General features: G+C 38.9%; 1 protein-coding gene across 3 annotated transcripts in view; it reads right to left on the bottom strand.

Annotated features, from left to right (window-relative positions):
• Positions 1–24,038, bottom strand: part of Herc3 (HECT and RLD domain containing E3 ubiquitin protein ligase 3) — a 161,431-nt gene that overhangs the window by 90,224 nt on the left and 47,169 nt on the right. For all 3 annotated transcript variants that reach the window (XM_004665418.2, XM_045143073.1, XM_045143074.1), the window contains 7 exons: positions 20,429–20,588; positions 13,069–13,145; positions 11,343–11,564; positions 10,389–10,480; positions 9,143–9,273; positions 8,232–8,392; positions 6,014–6,090 (listed from right to left, as the gene is read on the bottom strand). In XM_004665418.2, coding sequence (XP_004665475.1) covers positions 6,014–6,090; positions 8,232–8,392; positions 9,143–9,273; positions 10,389–10,480; positions 11,343–11,564; positions 13,069–13,145; positions 20,429–20,588 — 920 coding nt within the window. The remainder of the gene's footprint in view (positions 1–6,013; positions 6,091–8,231; positions 8,393–9,142; positions 9,274–10,388; positions 10,481–11,342; positions 11,565–13,068; positions 13,146–20,428; positions 20,589–24,038) is intronic.

Here is a 24,038-nt window from a genome sequence, read left to right as displayed (position 1 = left end):
CAAGGACCTGAAACACACCTCAGCTTATCTGGTTCTCTGCACTATTCTCCTAAAATGACCACAGACATATAATGAAGGGGCAAAAATAATCTCAAATGATATCAAAGAAATTCTTAGGCCAAAATGGACACTTCTGCATATACCCAGTAGTCTTTCTTTCCTTTCATCTTTGTTTTAAAACCATTATTGCTATGTAAATTTCAATTATTTCTTTAATCTAAAGGGGCAACTGCACACCAAAAATAACACAAGCTTCCAAAAAAAAAAATATGTAGACTTTAAACTATTGTCATCATGTTCAATAAACCACAGATGAAAGAAAAAAGCATAATTTTTCCCCTTGGGTTCTGGGATCAACACAGGACTTCCCATGTGGTAGGCCAAACATTTGACCACTGCACTACACCTCTAGCTCTCCATAATTGCTAGTTACACATAGATCAAAGGGGGAAAAATTGTACTATTTCAATTTTTTCTTGACTGTGTCTGTAACTTTGGATCACCTGGAGAACTTTTAAAACATTCTGATGGTCAAGTCATATTCTTCTCCAGTAAGTTAGAAACACTAAAGTTCTAGTTTTCAAAGTTCCCAGGTGATTCTAATAAGCAGCCATGGCCAAGAATCACTGTATCGATGTTCAATGTGCCAAAAAAAGGGAAAAAGAGAGAGCACTGCATCAGGTAGTATGGTAGTCTGAATGTATGGCCCCATAAACTTGGGCTTGAAACCTGAGTCTCCAGTGGGTGGAGCCCTATAGGGGAAGAGGTATTTCACTGTGGGCAGATATTGGAGTCCATCCCTTAGGTGTGGTTGGGGGTGGATCTGGAGTCCTGTCCTCTCTATGCGGAGCAGTTTGAACTCTAGCTCTTTGTGATTGATGGCTATTTGATGGTATCTTTCTGCATGTATGTATGGAAGTGACCCAGTTTCCTCCACCATTAGTGGTGTTCCTCTGGAATTTCTAATCCTGAAATAAACCCTTTCCTCCCATAAGCTGTTTTTGGTTGGTGCTTTATGCCAGCAACAGAAGGTTGTAACTGTAAAAACTGGTGCCAGAGAAGCAGGGTAGTTGCTGCAATGAACCTGACCATGTGGATTTTGGTCTTTTGGAACTTGTGTGCTACAGGAATGTGAAAGGACTTGGTATTGGGGCTAGAGAAGCCTTACAGTGTGGTAAGTGAAATTTTGTGGACTATTCTTATGAGTTTGAAAATGCTAAATGCTAGGAAAATTGTGGTCTGTGAAGGCTTGGTTTATGAACTTTCAAAGGGGAAGGAACAAACCTTTTTGAGACTTAGCTACTGGCATGAAATGCTGGCTGTGTACTTCCACCAATGCCCTAAGAGTTTGATCAAGGTTGAATTTAAAAGTAATGTACTGGTGTGCTTGACAGAAGGTATAGTACTGAAAGATGTATGATTCATCACAGGAAAAAAATAACTAGCAGGTTAAAGTTATAGTTTCTGGTGCTTAGACTGGGTTTAGGTTACTAACGCTCCAGCTGTCATTTGATTTCCACCAAAAAGGGTGGGCCAATTGCTTTTCATTGGGACAGTAGGAAAGATGCCTGAAGATGAGATCCACCCATGCCAAACTTTTGCTTTGTAATGAATTCACTTAAAGGGAGAATTCTAAATGCATATCCTGCTCTTCAAGGTCAAGATTTATTTTCCCAGTGGATTAACAAATTTAGCTATGTCACACAGTAGTGTTTGTTTTGGAAGCATGAAAAATTCAGGGAAGTGGGTCATGAGGTACACATAATTCCAGAAGCCACTGCTGAAATGCAACATGTGAAACAGGGTTTAATCCCTATATATAGGTCCAGTAAGGCCACTGTATGAAGAGAATCAGTTCCAGGAACTAGCTGAAAAGATGCAACATTGTGAAGTAAGGTGAAGTCCCTGTATAGAAAGAAAAAAAAAAAAAGGCTATTATATAGAACTGAGAGGATAGACTGTGGTTTATAGTGGAAACCCAAAGATGTTTTGGATTTACCAAGACTGTGCAATGTTTGCCATGGACAGCTGGTGGCTTGGAATGGAAGTTATCCCTGGCTACTCAGCAAAGCTAAAGGGGCAGAATCAGAAATCCAGACACTTTTCATCACTGGTAATGGATGTCAGAGTTGAACTGTTTGAAGTTTGCCTATTAGTTACTGGTTTTATATTGGTCCAGTCTCAGCTTGTTATGCCTTTTTGGAATGGAATTGTTGATCCTGTGTATTGTGTGTTTGGAAGCATATAACTTGTTTTGATTTTATAGGACTCACAGCTAAGAGACAGTCTTAAATCTCAGAATAGACTTAAGACTTTAGAACAGTCTTAAAATTGATTGCACTTATTGGTTTGAAGCTGTACTAGATGCAATTTGCATTATGAAATGGACATGAGTCTAAAGAATGTGGTAGTTTGAATGTATGGCTCCACAGACTCAGGCTTGAAACCTGAGTCTCCAGTGAGCAGAGCCCTACTGGGGAAGAGGTATGTCACTGAGGACAGATCTTGGAGTCCAGCCCTTAGAAACATTTGAAAGTGGATATGGAAACCTTGCTTTAGGTGTGTGGAGTGGTTTGAGCTCTGGCTCTTCGTTGCTGTTTGGTGTTTTCTAGCTGTTTGGTGGTGTCTCTCTGCTTGTATCTATGGAAGGAGTCAGCTCCTTCTGCCATTGGTGGTGTTCTCCTTTGAATTTGAAAGCTTGAAATAAACCTTTCCTCCCATAAGCCTCTTCTGGTCTGGTGCTTGTTCCAACAACAAGAAGCTGACTCAATAGGTGTCAAGAGGCTTTGAGGCAAACATGTGTACATGCCTGCACAAGTGTGTACACACACACACACACACTTACTTCTAACAATTTCAACCACCTTCCCTCTTCAGCCCTCTCCAGAGAACATAATTTAAAAATAAAAAAGGTAAGGCTATGATTCACACTCACTGAATTGCCAAGAACTAGAATCAAATATAGCAAAGGAATATGTGGATACAGGTGGACCATCTTTAATTTAAAAAAAAATATCTGAAATCCTTCAAAATATAAAACTTCTGATAATGGCAGTGCAAGTAGAAAATCCCACACCATGAAATGTTAATTCATGTACAAAATTATTTAAACTATTACCTCCCGGATGTATGTAAGTTGTATGTAAAACACAGGTGAGTTTCATGTTTAGACTTGAGTCTTAGCCCCAGGATATTTTATTATGTTTATGCAAATATTTCAAAATCAAAAAAATTGAACATCTGAAACACCTCTTTCCTGGTCTTGGGGATTTTCGATGAAGGAAACTTAGCTTGCTAACTCTTCTCCGCTCTTCTTCCTTCATAAGGCCAACACTGTCATCATTATATACAAATGGAGGCTATTGCTACATACGCATTTGTTCTTTGTCTTCAGCCATAGGAAATATCTTAGCATATAATTATCAGTCTCTGTATCTAAACAAACATGTATGGTGCTGTGGTTTAAGTGTAAACTGTCCCCCATAGGCACATGTATTTGAATATTTGTCCCCAGTAAAGTGGCGCTGTTTGGGAAGCCAGTGCAACCTGTAGGAGGTGCAACCTTGCTGGAGGAGGTGGGTCACTGGAAGATGGATCTTGAGGTTTTGTAACCTGGCCTACCTACTGTTCTTCCTGCTCCCTGTTTGCAACATGATGCCAGCTTTCCTTTCTTGCCATGCCTTCCTTGCCATAATGAACTCTACCCTCTGAAACTGTATGCCAAAATAAGCCTTTCATACCCTAAATTACTTCAGGTCAAGTATTTGTTCACGGAAATGAGAAAGTAACTGATGCATATGACTAACGTTTAACTAAATGTGTGTACATTTTTAATTTACAAAGAAACAGGTGACAAGTATGATGGTGCACACATATAATCACAGCACTCAAGCAGGCTGAGGCAGAAGGACTGCTGTGAGTTCAAAGTAAGCCTGGGCTAGACAGAAAGCACCAGGCCAGCCAAGGCAGGAATGCAAGACCCTGTCTCAAAAATAAATAAATATGGCTGGAGGGATGGGCTAGCAGATAAGGCACTTGCCTACAAAGCCAAAGGACTCAGGTTCGATTCCCCAGGACCCATGTAAGCCAGATACACAAGGGGGCATATGCATCTGGAGTTCATCTGAAGTGGCTAGAGGCCCTGGCATGCCCATTCTTTCTCTCTCTCTCCCTGCCTATTTCTGCATCTCTCTTTCAAGTAAATAAATAAAATATTTAAAATAAATAAATAAATATACAGTGAGGTTTGCCTTTTAAAGTAACATTTCATCTTATTTTTAACTTCTAATTTCTTTGTTATCTTAAATTTTGAATGCATAGTATCTCTTGCCAGTTGCTTCAACTTTAACCTACCCTGTCTCTGTAAATTTATTTCTTTTTCATCAATATGTTATTTTCCATGTCTAACACTGTAAATAAATTTAAAATTCAACTATATATATATATATATGTATGTATATGTGTGTGTGTGTATGTATGTATGTGTATATATATATATATATATATATATATATATATATCAGATTCTATATTTGTAAAAGGAAGGACACTAAATTTTATGTTGAATATGTTGAATTTTACAGAAAAATAAAAGTTGGACAACACTATTCAAGTCAATTTCTTACAGAAATGGATTCTGAAGCAGAACCTGAAACAGGTCAAAACAGCAATTCACACCAGATAAGTGAAGCCAGATGGCTGAAGCAAGTGACCTGGAACACACCTGCTGTCAGACTCAGCCATCCAAGCTGCTGCTGCTTTGCCAGACCTTTTCCTACAAGAATCTAGAATTACAAACTAAGAAATCTAGTTTCTTTGTCTCAAGGGGAAGCTTCATAATAGCAGAGAAAAGGTAGAGCAGAGACTGGACATCACCTCCTTGCCAACATCAGGAGGACAATGGCAGCAGGAGAATGAGACAAATAACACTTGCAACGTAGGGGTTAATAAACTTCAAGTCCTCCCCAAGAAACATGCCTACTCCTTCAAGGCTCCACCTCCCAAACTGCCACCAGGTGGGGATCAAGCATCCAGAACACATAAGTTTGTGGGGAATACCCCATAAAAGCCACCATAATTACCTTAGGGTTCCTTTAATGCACCCTGTATTGTCCCACTTAAGTATTTGTTACGTGAAAGGAGTGTAGGGAAGAAGAGAGGACAGAAAGGGGATTCAGGGCTGCAAAAATCTATTGAACTTTTTCTAAATGACATGTCTGTAGCCAGGAAGAACAGGATGAACTAAATAAATTGTCTTAGATTCTTGGACCTACCCTGGACCTTAAACCCTGAAAGATACTATGTTCTTCTGGTTTATCTGATACACTGATGCAGGAGACAAGAGGAGTGAATTTTGGCATGCTACTATAAATAAAACAAACTGAAATGTTTGATATCTGTTATTATATATTATGTATTATATATTGAACCACATCAAATAAACAAGCCCACTAAGTTCCAAATACCCAGAAGCTGTAAGTACTTAATAGTGAAAAAGAAGATAGGAAAATAGGGCTGGGGGGGTGGTTCAACAGTTAAAGGTGCTTGCTTGCAAAGCCTGCCAGCTCAGGTTCAATTCCTTAGTGCCCATGGCCAGGTGCACAAAATGACACATACATCTGGAGTTCATTTGCAGAGGCAAGAGGCCCTGGTGTGCCCATGCACTCACTCTTACTCTTTCTCTTCTTCTCTGCTCACAAATAAATACATAAAATATTTTTAAAGATACAGGAAAATACACAAATCCTCTAAAAATCCTTAAATTTCTTTTGGAACAAATATGGATATAAATAATTTCAAATTATAAACTAGAATTCTACCATTAGAATAGCAAGAAAATGATTAGCATATTAAAGGAATCAAATGGAATTTACTTCGAAGTTTAGTTTGCTTACTTTAATAGGATACAATTGTTAGAAACAAAGAGTAATGCTACTTCTATGTAATTATTTCTTAAATAAGTATTGCTGCACCATTATTCTAACCCAAAGTAATAATCAAAAGAAAAATTTACCTCATACTTGGAGCAAAGTACAAAAGTTTGGTCTCCTCCAGAGAAGATTTGCTTAACAATATGATATTTAAAGCGATCTATAAAAAAATTGCAAACAGCATACTCTTCATTAATTGATGTTTCTCCTCATCTCCTTTTCTGATATTCCAAATTATGTTTTAGGTTAGCTTAACTATCTGATCTATGTTTAAAAGAAGAAATTTCCCTACTTACTGCCCAGGACTGCTTCCACTTCCATTAAAAATAAATACATCATTAATCCTAATACTCAGGAGACTGAAGTAGGAGGATCACCCTGAATTCAGGGGCAACCTGGGCTACAGAGTCGGCCTATGCTATAGTGAGAGCCTGCCTCGAAAAAAACAAGACAGCATGAATGGATGGATGGCAAATGGATGATATATAGCATGGTATTCTCTACCTTATCTGTTTCCAGTGAATCCTAATCTTGTTTCTATTCTTCTAAAATGGACACTAGAATAAATGGTAACATAGGCCTAACAAATAATTCCACTCTAATGAAAGCTCCTTCAGGGTGTAGATGGCAATATCAGAATCTCCATTTCCTCCTTGTGCTGTATTTCCCAACATATTTCCTCTTGTAGCCACTCTACGGACAAACTGCTTTGTTTCTAATTCCCTAAATGACTTCCCATCTCCTATACACACTGTACTTTTCATGAATGGCATCTCCCAGGACATAACTGAATGGTGGTCCCAGAATTATGTGACTTCACGATACCACTGTTGCCTACTCCCTCTCAGCCCTATACCCAGTTAACTCCAAACCCCACTGTCAGGCATAACCCCAACTTCCACTAACCACAGTACTTCCTGATGCTTTCCTCCCTACTCTCATATTACTACTATAAAGTTTCCTAAGACCACAGTATTTATGTAATAATTTGGAGTTTGCCAACTTATCCTAAATCATTCTGTCAAATAGCCAAACATAAATTTATAACCACTTATCAGGTTATAATTCAATTTCAAGAACTTATGATTTCAAATTAAACTACAAAACACTCTAGTTTCTTAAATTTGTTGCTGTTTGCGAGGAAGGCATATTGGGACAATGTCTGGCTAAGTAGTCCAGGCTGGCTTGGAACTTATGATCCTATTGCGTCAACCTCCTCAGTGCTGGTATCATAGGATATGCTATCATATCCAGTGGCATATTTGTTAAATACACATATTCTAAGTATGAGGAGAATACTGTAGAGGAAAGAATATTTACATATGACAACAAAAATACCAAGCTGCTCTTTTGCTTTGGGAAATACCACTAAATCAAAGTTTTATTTTTTAAGTTTTACTACATTTTCAGATGCTCATCTGCTTGTTCCATAAATATTTACTGATTGACAAGCTTATACCAGCTCTGTGCTATATGCTTGGTTTACAAACATTGAAATATTTCTTTCCTGTCCTTAAATTTATTCACATCTGATAGGGAAGATTGATTTGAGGGTCACTATATGACCTCATTGAACAATTGATTTTCTCTCAAAAGGAAAAAAAAAAAAATCCAACAAAGAACTTGGAATTGTTACCAAGGCAAGGCCTAAATGTGTCAGGTTAGAATTCAAAATTAAAACTAATCATTAAGAGATACTTACTTTTTTAGTAACTCTCCAGTTCTAAGATGGAAATTGCCCTATATGGACGACTGTGTTAATTTGATGCCCAATCAAATTAATAGTCTGCTGTTTCTGTATTTTTAAAAGAATTTTTTCAATAGCATTAAAAGCAGTCTCATCATATTATGACCAAACACATGAGTAGTAGAGGTAATAAGGTGCAAGCTTTTGAACAAGACAGATCTTGTGCAAGTTACTTAACTCTCAAGTTCCTGCACCTCTAACAAGAAGGTGACAACCATAGTAACTTGTTTGCTTATTGAGTGCTAAGCATAGCATTGAATTTTGTTAAACAGTCACTAAATGTCACTGTTTCCAGTAATGATGAGATTTACATACCACCAAAAAGGTCCTTGAAGCTAACTTTTTATGATTCGTTTTTCTCTAGGCATTCAATCATGGAACTTCACAAAGTTAAGTGCTCAAATAATTTTCTGATTTGTGTTTGTGTGTGTGTGTGTTAAGAAAGACAAAAATTGTTCATATTCATTCCATCTAAAAGTTTTGAAGTTAACACATACATATTAATTATTTTTGTGATTTAAAACATAATTATGTCTATTAAAAATCATTCTTACCTGCTCGAGCTGAAAGCTGGCCACTATGGGCAGCCCAGTAACCCTTTACAGGAGATGGACACTTAATATTACAAGTGTGTCCAGTTCCTAGTTGACCTCTAGCTCCACAACCAAATGCATATATGAGTCCAGAAGAAGGCACAAAGGCTAGAGTGTGTTGTCTGTGGAAAAAGAATGATCTCATCGTCATCATTCCTATTGGTAGGGATGTACACTCAGGCCCTGACTTTTAACTTCTGTACAACACAAAGATTACTAGAGGCACCCTTCAGAGCTTCCCCATGTTCCCATCTCTATGTGGTAGCAGGCTCTCCTCATTAACTCTCTCTGATACTCTAGATCATGGGGAGGGCACAATTCGTGACTTGTGGAAAGTTAAGTGAACTACTGTGTTATGCCTCTGAGATACAAAAAAAGTAGCAACACAATTTCCAAGAGGTTCCACAGGACTCAATCCCATTCCTTTCTTCACTTCTCCCCTGTATTATGCTACCTACTCTCTACAAGAGGCTTACTGTACCCTTGGTTCTACTTATCTAAAACTCTTCTTTAACATACCCTACAACAACCTGACTTCCTCTAAATTTCACCATGGGTGGTCATGCACTTAAGACTTCTTAAAATGGACTTAGGAATTGGCTCAGCACAGAAAGCACTTCCTGTGCTAGCATGAGGGCCTAAAGAGGACTGGAAGACTATTCCAAGTGCCCCAAGATCTCCAACTGGATGTGGCCACACAAGTCTATAACTACAGTTCTGTAGAGGAACAGAGATCTGAGAATTACTGGAGTTCTCAGTTAAAAAAAACAAAAAACCTTATCTCCCAAATCTGTAAGAAACCCTGACTCAAATAAGAATGGGCAGAAGAGAGATGAAGTGGAACATCGTTGGAAGATCTAAGGAGCACTCACCTGCCACAAGCAATCTGAGTTACTTCACTGCCCATCAGCTCTAGAACTCTTCTTGGATTAACCTCATCATTTATGGAGTCATGTCCAAGTTGCCCACAGGAACCAGCACCAAAGGTAAACACACCTCCGCTCTGACAAAGAACAAATACAGAGTGACTGCTTTATCTGAATGTGAGGACACACTTCTAAAACTGACGTACTCAGTGCCCATCACCGTACACAGGACTATACTCACCTGATACCAGGCCCAAATCACTTCTTGAGAACAATCGTTAAGTTAAAAAAAGGATAAAGAACTTAAGATTACATCTTTATAGACAAACACTGCTAATGAGAATGCATGCCATCTATAAATTGTAAAAATTATTTTAAGTTTAAGATCAACATCAGATACATGGTAAAAAAGGCCAGCCTGAGCTATATGAAATCCTATCTCACAAAACAATGACACAAAAAAGAAATACATTTTCATTCTTTCTAGCATGTTAAAATGTTAAGAAGCAAAAGAAACAGGCTGATAATTTCAAAACATCAATTTGCTATTTGTTTATGTATTCCAATGAATTGTAAGAACAAAAGATGTATGCTATTATATATGTATGCTATATACATATATATATATATATACTTTTTTATTTTATTAATATTTTATTTATATAGTTGCAAGCAGAGAGAGACAGAGAATGGGTATACTAGGGCCTCTAATCACTGTAAACAAATTCCAGACTCATGCACCACTTTGTGCATCTGGCTTTATATGAGTACTGGGGAATCAAACCCGAGTTGTTATGCTTTGAAGGCATACTACTAAGTCATACTAACTACTAAGCCATCACTTCAGCCCCTTTATGCTCTATTTTTAATGTTCTGTATTTTTTGTCTTAGGGGAGTTTTTTCTAAATCATGGTCTCACTCTAGGCCATGCTGATCTGGAACTCACTCTGCAGCTCAGGCTGACCTTGAACTCATAGTGATCCTCCTACCTCAGCCTTCCAAGTGCTGAGATTAAAGGCATGTGCCATCATGCCCAGATCTCCTCTATTTTTAAGTTATTTATATTGAATGATCTTGAAATGCTACTAAGAGAATCTGAATTATTATCAAAGAGGAAAACACAGGCATATCAACAAAACAGCCTATTCCTGTGGAAAGCAAAGTTCAAAAGAATATTGATGATAAAGGTGCAATAATCAAAACACCATCATTGCTGTAGCCCTCCATCTTCAGCATCCTCCACGCCCCTTACCTTTGTGAGGACTGCTGTGTGTTCCTCTCCACAACTAATATAGACGACTTTTTGTGTCCTTAAGAGCTTCACATGACAAGGAGACTCTCGATCTATAATAAATTAGTATAAAGATATCACTATCATTGGCCTTTGACATGAAATACATACAAATAGCATAAACTTCAGGTCTTACTGGTTTCCTGATTCATATATTCAGCTTCCTGCCTGCACCTCTACTTGGAAATCCAACAGATCTCAGTTTCAATATATTTGAATCCTAACTCACAGCTTTCCCCCTCCCCAACTCTTCACCATCCCCTATCCCACACATATAACTGTATGCACCTAGCTTCCCCATGTTTCCAAGTACACATCCACTAAGAACAGAAGAACTAAGTGTCCTCATCTTCAAATACTACCAAAACCCAAATACTGCCACTACCTCCAAACTTTTCTTCCCTTTACCCAACCACAGATATTCAACTAGACACTCTTCACCTCAAAACCCTCAGGCAGGGTCTTCTCTTCTCCTTGAGAAAGAAGGCCAAGTCTTTGCTCTGCCCTACAGAGTCACTGATAGTGGGACCTTTACTATCTCGCTACTTCCATCTCTGTTCCTCTTCATGTTCCCTTCCTACCACTTCTCATTCTTAACCCAGGTATCTATCAACATTTCTCACTTCCTACCTGACCCCAAACATACTGTTATTCCAGAAGCCCTTGCTACTCACCTTGAGTACACAGGAACCTTACTGTCAAGCCCTATGCCACACTGTAATTTATATATTTACTGGCTTGTTGTTTGCACCCATCTACTAGAAAACAGTCTCTATTAAGCCCCAGGTATCCTGTCACATTCAGTACTTCTCCCTCAGTACCGAGTACAGGGTCAGCACATAGTAGATCCACAATAAACACTTGTTAAAGCAGAGTGTGAATTGGAGCTGAAGACTGCATAAAGAGTTTACCTACCTTTCTCATCGCTGAGCCCCAGCTGCCCTGCACTGTTCATCCCCCAGCCAAACACAGCTCCTGAGAGAGAGAGGGCAAAGCTGTGAGCCCCTCCTGCAGCCACCTGTGCCAGTGGGATCCCCTCCAGAGACCGTACCCTCTGTGGACTAGCTTGGGAGGGGAACTCCATCCCCAGGCCCAACTGCCCATGGCTGTTCTTTCCCCATGTGAAGAATTGGCCATCTGAAATTATAAGACAATTGGTATTATAAAAATGATACACATTTCATACACAAAACAATCTACTTATTATGAAAATGTGTTACTTGTCCCATAGACACCAAATCTATCCATAGCAAGGGGACCAGATACTTCATACTGAAAGACTGTGGAAACAAAAATTATGACTTGACATGACACAAAGAGAAAAACTGAATATTACTGCCCATCAAGAACTATTAGCAATTATATAAACTATTCAATGTTTAAATAAATTCAGTTTTACACAGGCTAATTATACCTTCTAAGCAAGCTCAGCTTGGTTCTGAGCACACTTGGATTTGGAAGCTCAGAACTTCAGGCAGTGCAATGGTAACAACCGAGACTATTCTGAACATCTGCACGTCATGTAATGCAGATCCATTCTAGCAGGGTAGTGATTCACTGGTTTATACTCTCTGCATCCTGCCCTTACATATATCTGGAGGCTTGATGGTGAATTGAGGCTTGAGAATAGGCTGTAGCTTTAAAAACCTGAGGGAGGGTGTAGTGATACATACCTTTAATTACAGCACTCAGGAAGCCAAGATAGGAGGACCACTGTGAATTCAAGGGCAGCCTGAGATTACATAAGGAATTCTAGGTGTGCTTGGGTTATGGTAAGACCCTACCTTGGAAAAAAAAAAAAACAGGGAAAAAAATCCCCACTTCTGGGAATTATGTAGTTAGCTTATAGTTGACAGAGGACAGCAGAGGCTCTGGGAATTCAGCCAGAAAAGCTGCAGTTAGAGGCAGCTAGGAATGACTGCTTCTCTGACTGGCCTGCCCCATACTTTCAATACAAAAGTAGTGTTTTGTTTTTTGTTTTTTGGTTTTTTGTTTGTTTGGTTGGTTATTGCTGAGAAACTTTCAATAGACAATCAATCAGTCTAGGACACTTTCAGTTATGGATACACAGAGCACAAACATACTTTAACAGCCTGAACTCAGCCCTCAATTGAGTTTTCTATGTCCTGGGGCTCCCAACCATGTTAACAGGTGCTATTCTGCCTAGAGTCTACTGTTTCTGTCTTTACTGTATTTCTGAATACCATTTAATAAAGCATATTACTTACATTGCTCTACCAACTTTGTGGATTGTCTCATAGCCCAGGGAGTGACAATTCTTTGCACCTCCTTTGTTAAGAACCCATTCAAGCAGAGCTCACCAAGACAGCTGCTCCCCACCTCCCAAAAGGTAGCTGCTTTCTCTTGTTTCATAACAAACAAACTAAACCCCTCTATATTCTTATAAATACTTGGGTACTGCCCTTCCTCTTATTCATCTTCCCCTGTGAGAGCTCGAGCAACCATACTGTCTGCATCCTTCATCATCCCTGTCTGGAAGAAAGGACAAGCCACCCTGTCACTTTGCAACAACATACAGACGGTAAGCAGTTAAAGCTTTCAAGTCAGATGACATAGCACTGCAAAAGTGAAATGCTTTTAAAATTAACATAGCATTAGCATATATCTAAGGTCACATTACCAGCTGCAAGAGCCAAACAATGCCAGTTGCCACAGGAAACTTGTAATATGGTCTGCTGGTTCAGCTTTTGTATTAACCTGAAACAGGAAAGGATTTCTTAAAATGGAGATTCACACAGAAGCTCAGTTAGTATACATAGTCTCAGTTAAATAAAACATCTGTAAAAAATATTGTCCCTTCCCTTAACAGTTAATCCAACTAAGCCTGTTGATGACCCAGCTAAAAGACAGACCACCACTAACCTGATTAAAACCACTACTAACCTGATTAAGACCACTACTAACCTGATTAAGAGGTGGGAAGCATATTTATCCTGTTACTGAGATAGTGACCCAACCCTTTTCTCCATGCAAATGCTCTCAGATCCTCACTGCTGACCCTGCCTACAGGTTTCCCTTTTCTCCCTGTCTCTGTTTTAAATCCTGGACAAAATCCTTAGGGTACTTGCCCGGTGTTTTCTTACTATTTTTCTCAAGACTCCCCACTGCAATGCAACTATGTGCCACTCTCCACTGCAGAATTTACTGGGTTCTGGACCCTAACTCTAAAGGCATGACTTTCTCTCTTCCTATTAGCCATCACTCTCCTCCACGCAGCTTCCAAGATTTATAGCTTCCCTTCCTTGTGTTGTTTTTTTTTTTTTCTTAAATGCTGATAAAATTGTCCTTGAACTTTCTGAATTAAGTCTTTAAATTGTTTCATTAACAAGACTAAGAACTCACAAAAGGGAACCCCAGATCCCCAGAAACACTGCCAGAAATCATCATATTTGATTTTGAATTATCTTTTTGTTTTACACATCCAGAAACATTTTGCTGTTGCCAAATTTGTTGTGATCCACTCCCTACATTCAGTTATGCAGCACCCATTTGGGGTTGTGACCCTCTGTTTATGAAGTTGTGATTTAAAGGGCTGGAATGTTCACACCCAACCACTGGGGAGGGCAAAGGAGCCTGAAGGCTAAGTTCTTAGATCATCTATGGCCAAGGATACAATTAATCATATATATGGATTGATGTAATCATAAAATACCAAGAAGACAGGAGTCAAGGAGCTTCCTGCTGGCTGAATACTTGAAGTTCCCATAGAGCCTCATTCTTCTTCACATTGCCCTCTGCCCCTCTCCAGCTCTATCCTTTACAATAAACTGGTAAGCCAAAGTGTTCCCTGATCTCTGTAAGCAACTCAAATATATTGACTGAAGGAAGAAGGGGATTATAGGAGTATCAATTCATGGCTGGTCAGTCAAAACTATAGCCAGCTGGAGCTTATGGCTGGCATCTAAGCAGGGTAACAGCCCTAGTGACTGACCTCACAACCTGAATTGTCTTAGAGGACAATGGCTGGTGGGCCACTGATGCTTGCAGAAGGCTTCTGTGTTAAGTGCAGTGTGAGAACAGAGAAGGAAGAGACATTCTGTTTTCCTAGCCACATACAGACCAATAGAATAAGCTACTGAAGACAGATCCCTACAAACATGGCTGTCTAAATGGCTTTCATAATACAGGCATCATCCAGGAATTTTACTTCTTGGTATACATCCACATGGACTAACAGTGCTATTGCAAGAGATAACTTTATACTCATATTAATAACAGCATTACTCTCAAGAACCAACAGATAGAAGCAATCCAAGGTGACTATGATGGGTGAATGGCTACCCAACACGTGATACATGGACATCCATTTTATTTCATTGCCCAACAAAGTTACTTCTTTAAACTAAAGTGGGGGGATGGAGAGATGGTATAGTGGTTAAGGCACTTGCCTGCAAAGCCTAAAGACTCATGTTCAACTCTCTAGATGCACAAGGATACACAAGCATGCAAGGTCGCACATGCACTGTGGTGGTTTGATTCAGGTGTCCCCCATAAACTTAGGTGTTCTGAATGCTAGGTTCCCAGCTGATGGAGATTTGGGAATTAATGCCTCCTGGAGGGAGTGTATTGTTGGGGGCGGGCTTATGGGCTTTATAGCCAGTTTCCCCATGCCAGTGTTTGGCACACCCTCCTGTTGCTGTGTTCCATCTTATGTTGGCCAGGGGGTGATGTCCACCCTCTGCTCATGCCATCGTTTTCCCCTGCCATCGTGAAGCTTCCCCTCAAGCCTGTGAGCCAAAATAAACCTCTTTTTCCCAGAAGCTACTCTTGGTTGGGTGATTTCTACCAGCAATGCGAACCGGACTGCAACAGTAAAGTGGTACCGAGGAGTGGGATTGCTGCTGGACACCTGACTATGTGGCTTCAGCCTTTTGTAGCTGATTTTCAAGAGGAATGTGGAAGGAGTTGAAATCTTGGCCTAAGAGATGCCTTGCAGTACTGTAAGTACAGCCTGATGGACTAATCTGGTCAGAGCTGAAAGACCTGAAGGCAGTAAGAACTATGGACTGTGAGGTTTGGCTTATGAGGGTGAGAAAAAGCTTTGCCTGGACTGGGCTAGCAGTTTGTGTGAGAAGCTTGCTTTTGTGCCCATGTCCTGAGAAGTTGTGCAGGGTTGCTTTGCGTAGAAATGAACTGGTGTGTGCAGAGGGATATGGCACAGAAAGAAAAATCTTTGGGTGAACTGTTGCCCGTTCAGCTGCAACTGAGAGATTACAACCTTTGAGACTGGGCTAGCTGACCTGCGCTGGGGCAACAAGAAGAATGTAGACTCTTTTGAAGGGGCCTGAGTGCTCAAGGAGTCCTGTTCTTCAAAGTCTGCTTTATTCCCCTCTGGATTAACAAATTGGCACCCTACCTGGTATTGTGGAGTATAAGAAATGCTGGAAAGAGGGTCATTGAATTTGCAACACGGTCTTGTGTTTTGGAAATGGCCATGGGCAGTGTGAAGTGGGTTTGCTGGTTGCCTGCATAGAGACCCCATGGGGCCATGAGGATGAACCGTGGGCTGCAATGGAGACCCAGTGGAGATGCCGGGACCATGAGATGGCTGCTGAGGAGCTGCCGGCCCCGATGAAGTTTTCCAGGACTGTGAGTAGCCTAGCTGGAGGGGCGGAATTGGAATGCCAGAGACTTGTTGCTGGTTAGAATTATCGGACTTGAAGATTTGTCACTGGCTAGAGTTGCTGGACTTGAAGCTACAGAGTTTGATGTTTGTCCTGGTTGTTTTAAATCTTGTATTGGCTGAATGTTTCTTCGCTATGCCCAATGTCATCTTTTGCAGTGTGAATATTTATTCTGTGCCATTTTGGGTTTTTTGAGGTTATTTTTTGGTATTACGGCTCAGTTAAAAGATCTTGAACTATGGGGATGTATGAACATCATTGGAATTGATAAAAACTATGGGGATTTTTAAAGTCAGACTGAAAGCATTCTATTTTACATCATGTATGGATATCAGTTTATGGAGGCCAGGGGCGGAATGTGGTGGTTTGATTCAGGTGTCCCCCATAAACTTAGGTGTTCTGAATGCTAGGTTCCCAGCTGATGGAGATTTGGGAATTAATGCCTCCTGGAGGGAGTGTATTGTTGGGGGCGGGCTTATGGGCTTTATAGCCAGTTTCCCCATGCCAGTGTTTGGCACACCCTCCTGTTGCTGTGTTCCATCTTATGTTGGCCAGGGGGTGATGTCCACCCTCTGCTCATGCCATCGTTTTCCCCTGCCATCGTGAAGCTTCCCCTCAAGCCTGTGAGCCAAAATAAACCTCTTTTTCCCAGAAGCTACTCAGCAATGCGAACCGGACTGCAACATGCACACAAGGAGGTACACAAGTCTGGAGTTTGATTACAATGGCTGGAGGCCCTGGCATACCAATTCTTTCTCTTTCTCTCTCCCTCTCACTCTCTCTTTCTTTCCCTCTCTCTCTCTTTCTCTCTCTCTCTCTCTCTCTCTCGCACGTGCGCATAAAGACCAGTCTGTCAAGCTAACCTAAAAAAAAAAAAAAAAAAAAAAGATTAAAACTAAAGGGTAGGTGGTCTGTTGGTTAGTTGGTTTTGCTGGCGATGACAGTTTTTTTGTTGCATCTGTGACCATGTGGAAGGAAACCAGAACCCCATGCATGCTGGTAAAGAATTTCTCAGTACCACCATCCATGTATTTATTTCATTATCAGTGTTGGTTACCATAACCACCATAATCAAGTGTTCTTCATGTTACAGTTTGATAATCACCCCTCCATTCCATCATAGCTCATCTCTAGCCTACAGCAACCACTCATCTATTCTCCAGTCCTCAAGCTTTGCTTTCATAGTGTTACAAAAATGGAACCACACTGTACATAACCTTTCGTGATATGCTTTTCTTTCTCAGAATAATTCACTAGATATTCACTCAAGTTGCTATGTGTATCACATGATTTATAAAACTTCACTATTTTTACACATTGGAAAATACATTACTACCAAGGGGACCAAATGTTTCAGAAGCTACTATGCAACAGTGGCTCTTTTTCTGTTTAGCTTCCACTCAAATTCCTCATAGTACTCCCACAATGGATCAACATCAATTGCACTGATGTCATGGAGAGGAGGGACTATTCCCACTAAAAATACACAAATATGTACTGTTTTGTCTTTTTATCTCATTCTATCTTTTAAACAACTCCATATATGCCCAGTATATAATCCCATGTTTATGTTAGAAAAGTCATGCTTTTAAAAGTTAAACAATTTGCCCCGTGTCATTTAACTTATAAATAAGAAGATTGGCATTAGCATAGAATTTTGATTTGTTTGATTTCAAAGCTATGACTTTACACATCCTAAGGTAGTAGTGAATTTATTTAAGTTATAACATAAAACTATATAAAAATCAAAGCCTCAGAGGTCATTCATACTTTAGAGGTAACTAATGAAAACTAAAGGATATATCAGTTCATCTTTAAAAATGATTTTTCATTGAAAACCTTGAGCTACTAGACATCAACAAATTAAATACTTTTGTTATTAATATTATGGACATTGTTCTAGTATCATACACAATGTAACTAAACTGTAGTATTACATACACTGTAACTAATATAACCCTCTTTTTTACTATCATTCTCCCTTTCCAAGTTAAATTAATTTTGAAAGACATGAGTATAAGACATTGTTTAAAATCAGAAAGTGGAAGCAAATCACTCTTAAACTCCTAAAGAAAAATTTAACAGTAAAAATAAAAAGAAGGAAATATGCCACATTAAAAAAAACAATAGGCAAGAGAAAAGAGGCTACCTATTAAATAACTTGCACTGAACCAGGTCTCATGGTAAATCTGAAGTTTAAGATAAGCCATTTCTCTTGCCATTAACAACTCATAGCTTTCAACTAAAACCACACATTAAAGAACAACTACAAAGACTGACAAGTGACAAGAACTAGTATAAGAAATATGTGGTATTTTTGTTGAGCAAAACAAAACTAATATTAAATGAAAGAAATAAAATGACAACCTGTGGTGGTTTGAATCAGATGGCCCCCATAAACTCATGTGTTCTGAACACTTAGTCCCCAGCTGGTAGCAATTTGGGAGGTAGGGCTTGCTAGAGGAGGTATGTTTCTGGGGCTGAGTAGGGAGTGTTACAGTCAGCTTCCCCTTGCCAGAACTGGGCTCACTCTTCTGGTGCTGTTTTCCACCTGCTGTGGCAGAAGTGATGTCCAGCCATTGCTCATGCCATGCAGCTTTCCCCTACAAGCTTCCCCTCAAGACTATAAGGTAAAAAAAAAGAAAAAAATTTCCTCCTATCAGCTGCTTTGGGTTGAGTGCTTTATCCCAGCAACAAGAAGGTGACTTTAACATAGCCTCTTTAATCATCAAGATCCTGAACTAACACACCACTCCCCAAAAGTCCATCTGACAGAAATTTCAAAACTTAAGATATTTTCCAGGCAAGATGTGCTCACTGTCCATTGGTGTAATAATGGCGTGACTGTTATGGAAGTAACCAACTACTTTATAATTTGATTGGTAGTCTACTCTGTAGGAGGGAATTCATGTCTAGTACTGTAAACCTTACCAAAAGCCTATGACTAGGGAGATCATATAGGTCCTGGGCAGAAGCTACTACTGTTGTTTAGCTAACTTGATACATTGTGCCCATCAAACTGCTTTCTAAACATTGATGTTTATGCCCATTGATTAGTGATGCTATCAGTCTTGGTTATAGAATCTTCTTTTTGAAGGAGCTGTAAGAGCTGAGAATAAGTGACTGTTGAGTGCTAAGCCCTAAATGAGATATCTATATCATCCCCTCCAAGACTGAAGGAGCATTGCAGAATAAACAACAGAAAGAATATAAAAGTTGGAGACTGGGAAGGAGTGCTGTAGAATGTTGTCTTTCATATCATGAGCTTACAGAAGCTGTGGTTACCTGAACAAGATCTGTATAACACTAGGCTTATCAACACTCTGTCATGAATGGGGAAGGGGCTTTTGAGGCCCCACTGTTCCCTGAGGAGCTATTGGTAGTATATGGTTGCTGAGGAAGGGGGAACACATATTCTTCAATGGTATAGCCACTGGAAAGTTGTTCATGCTCCTGTAAATAATTCCTCACACAAATTCATGTAAGCAAACCTAACTAAACTCAGTGGGACACACACACACTCTCTCGACATTAAAGTAGAAGGGATACTAGTTGGAAAGGAGTAAGGGCTAAATGGTATTGAAAGGGGACAAGAAGAGGTAACAAAGGTGAACATGATCAAAAGACATTATATACATGTATAAATTGCCCAAAAATCAAATTAAATATAAAAATAAATATTTTGAGGTGTTTTCTTAATGAAAGAGCATATATTAAATATTTAGCTAAATCACTTAAGATTTAAATTAAATACTCAATAATTTCAAATACTCTGTACTCATATTTCTGTGTTAAAGAATATCTCAGCCAGGCATGATGGTATAAATCAGTAATCTCAGCATTTGGGAGGTGGAAGGTGGAGGAGGATTAGAGGCTCAAGGCCAGCCTCTGCTACATAATGAGTTAGAGGCCAATATGGACTACATGAGACTCTACAACTCCCAAAAAATCTACAACTTTGAGTATTTGAAATGCTAAATATAATTTAACATGTTATTATAATCAGCCTATAATTCTATTTTTAAATACTCAAAAATAATTGATACTTACGACCATTAGTAGAAGGTTAAAAAAAAATGTAAAGGGTGAAAAAATACTCATTTTATTCAGACATGTATCAAGTGCTAGAAACTCAGATAGTAGCAAGGCTACGAAAACAAATATAGTTCCTGACTAACTCATGTTTTTGAACTTGAGACAAACATATTTTAAATAATTACAATTTGTGACAAGTGCTATACTGCTATACTGGTATAAGGCCTATCAGTGTTATAAAGGAAATAGCAATAAAATAAATAGAATAAAATCAAGAATCAATGCACATGTGACCCAGACTCCTTTTTGCAAGATTCTTACCTGGGCACTGCCACAGAATCCTCAGTAGTCATGAGTCCTAGCTGACCATCACTCCCTGCACCCCAAGAAAACAGCTGGCCCTGGTCACTAAGAGCCAGACTGTGGGACTCGCCACATGCCACATGAATGATGTGCTGATCTGCCAAAGCTCCAATTTGTTCTGAAAGAGATGAAACCAAAGAAAGAAAATGTACCTCCTCCAGAAAAAAATGTTGCTAACCTTGCACAGAATTATATTATATACTTTCTTGTTGTTGTGGCCAGATATCAGATGAGACGTAACATAAGGGAAGGATTTATGTTGACTTGTAGTGTAAGAGGATACAGTTCATCATGGTGACAGGGACACATACAGCTTTAACTACTCACATTGTGACATATTGGGAAGGAGAGATCAGGAAATGCTGGGACTCAGCTGGGTTTTTCCTTTCTTTTTTCATTCAGCCCAGGATCCCAGATTATGGTATAATGCCATCCACATTCAAAGTGGGGTCATCCCTCCTCAGATTTCCTCTCTGGAAATTCCTCAAGACACAGCAAGAGGTGTGTCTTCTAGGTAATATCTCCCAGGTAATAGACAATAATGATTAGCCATCACAATTATTAACTAAGGCAGTTTTATTTTATAAAGCAAACCACTAATTTTGTATATTTCTACAGATTGTAAACCTAAGGAATTTATTTTATATTACTATATATTAATTGTACAAATAATAGGTCTCTATGGTATCTAAATATATGAGGTATTTTGATCATATTTAATCTGCTCTCCTTATGGCCCCCTTACTATGCCCTGAAGTTTTTTTTTTGTTTTTTTTTTTTTGGTTTTTCGAGGTAGGGTCTCACTCTGGCTCAGGCTGACCTGGAATTCATTATGTAGTCTCAGGGTGGCCTCAAACTCACGGTGATCCTCCTACCTCTGCCTCCCGCCTAGTTCAATTTTCATGTCATTTTTTTCTTGGAGTTTGTGGTTTGTGGTTTGTGAGTTTGTTAGTTTGCTTGCATGCTTGTTTGTTTTTTTTTTAAGTTTTTTTTTTATTTTTATTTATTTATTTGAGAGTGACAGACACAGAGAGAAAGACAGATAGAAAGAGAGAGAGAGAATGGGCACGCCAGGGCTTCCAGCCTCTGCAAACAAACTCCAGACGTGTGCACCCCCTTGTGCATCTGGCTAACGTGGGACCTGAGGAACCGAGCCTCGAACCGGGGTCCTTAGGCTTCACAGGCAAGCTCTTAACCGCTAAGCCATCTCTCCAGCCCTTTTTTTTTTTATATTAGAGTCCACATGAGAAAAAAACATAAGCTACTTGTCTTTCTGAATCTAGCTTATTTCAGTCATCATGAGCATCTCCATTTCTAACTATATTCTTACAAATGACATGATTCCATTTAAAAGGCTAAACTACCCTCGATCATGTATACATGCCACATTTTCATTATCCATTCATCTGCTTGTAGGTATCTTGGCTGATTTCATGACTTGGCTATTGAGAATACTTCTGCACTTAAAGGTATTCAGGTTTTGAAATTATATGCTGCCATTTATTCTTGTAGTATAACACCCAATAATGGTACCTATGGATCATATGGAAAATCTATTTTTTAGTTTTTAAGGAGTCTCCACAGGAGCTGTACTAATTTACATTCCTACCAACAATATCTAAATGCACCTGTCCATCTTCAACTACATTTGTTTTTTCTTTTCTTCGTGATGGCCATTCTTGACTAGAGTGAGATGGTCTCAATGTTAAACTGAATTGCGTTTCCCTGATGTCTAAAGATGTTGAAACTTTATATTTATTTATTGGCCACTTGAATTACTTCTGTTGAGAAGTTCCTGTTAAGCTCATTTGTCCATTTGTTGTTATTATTTGTTGTTAGGGCATTTATATTTTTGAGATCCTTATGTATTATGGCTGTTAATTCATGGTCAAATGAACAGCTGGAAAAGGTTTTCCCCATTCTGTCAGGTGTATATTTGTTAACTGTTTGCTTTGATGTACAAAGGTTTTCTATTTAGATACAATTTCACTTATTAATGCTTCATTATTTCCTGAACCACTGGAGTTCCATTTAGGAAATCATTTCCTGTGCTTATATCTTAAAGTGTTTCCCCTATGTTGTTTTCCTCTAGAAGTAGCAAAGATATGGACCTTATATAGTAAGGCCTTTGATACACTTTGACCATTTTTAGTTCATTTTGAATCAGAATCTCATGCAGCCTAGGCTAGCCTCAAACTTGCTATGTAGCAGAGAAGGACCTTGAAGTCCTGATCCTCCTGCCTCTACCTTCCAAGGGCAAGGATTACAAGCATATGCAACCACACCCAAACTGAGTTAACTTCTGTAAAGGGTGGAAGATAGGGTTGTAATTTCAATATTGCTATTTATTGATATCTACTTTTCTAAGGAACCAATTATTAAAGATGTTAAAGATGTTGTCTTTTTTTTCCAGTGTATGTTTTCTGTACCCTTAATAATATCAGATGGATATAGCTATGTGACTTGTTTCTGATTCTTCTATTCTATTCCATTACTCTACATATCTGTTTCTGTGCCACTACTATGGAAGTTTTTCTTATTACACTCTAATAACACAACTTGACATGAAATATTGTAAAATCTCCAGCACTGCTTTTTTTTTTTCAAGATTGTTATGGCTATAATCCAGCACTGCTTTTTTTTTCAAGATTGTTATGGCTATTCAGATATGTCTGGTGTTTCCATATGAATCATAGGTCTGTTTTTTCTAGTTCCACAAGACTGTGAATTGGATATTGATGGGAAATGCACTGTAAATACCTGTAGGTAGCTTGGGCAATATGGCCATTTTTATAACATTTATTCTGCTAATCAACAAACATGGGATAATTTTCTACTTTCTAATATCTTCCTCAACTTCTTTCTTCAGTATTTCATAATTGTCACTATAATGGTCTTTCACACCTGACTTAGTTATTTTTTCACTGCCCTGACAGAATATCTAACAAAAATAACTTGAAGAGGAAAGGTTTATCATGGTTTATAGTTCCAAGGGATACTGTACATCATAGTGGAGAAGGCATGTACCAGGAGCAAGAGAGAACTTTGTGCCCACAGTCAGGAAGGAGTAAACAATGAATTCTGGTGCCCAGCTCAATCTCTCCTTTTTACTCAGTCTGAGATCCCAGCCCATGAAATAGTGTTGCCCACCTTTAGTGTAAGTCTTCCCACTTCAATTAACCTAGCCTATAAATTCCCTCCCAGACATGTATAGAGGTTTGCCTCATAGGGGCTTATAGATCCTGTCAAATGGACAATCAATATTAACCATCTTAACATTTGGGTTAGGTTTATTCGTAGGGATGCAAAGGAGAGACTATTGTGAATGAGACTGTTTTGCTAGTTCCTTTTTGATTTAATTGTTGTTTTAATGGAGAAAGATTACTGTTCCTGCTAGGTAAGTAAGTATAGCTATTTATCTATATTGATTTGTACACTGCAACTTTGCAGAAAATATTTATCAGATTTAAAGGTATCTGGGGGAGTCATTGAGATCTTTTAAGTACAGAATCATATCATCTACAAATACATATCATTTGATATCATCTTTTCCTATCTGTATTCCCTT

Source organism: Jaculus jaculus, chromosome 2 (assembly GCF_020740685.1).
Source record: "Jaculus jaculus isolate mJacJac1 chromosome 2, mJacJac1.mat.Y.cur, whole genome shotgun sequence".
Classification (NCBI taxonomy): domain Eukaryota; kingdom Metazoa; phylum Chordata; class Mammalia; order Rodentia; family Dipodidae; genus Jaculus; species Jaculus jaculus.
This window is presented reverse-complemented; position numbering and strand designations above follow the sequence as displayed.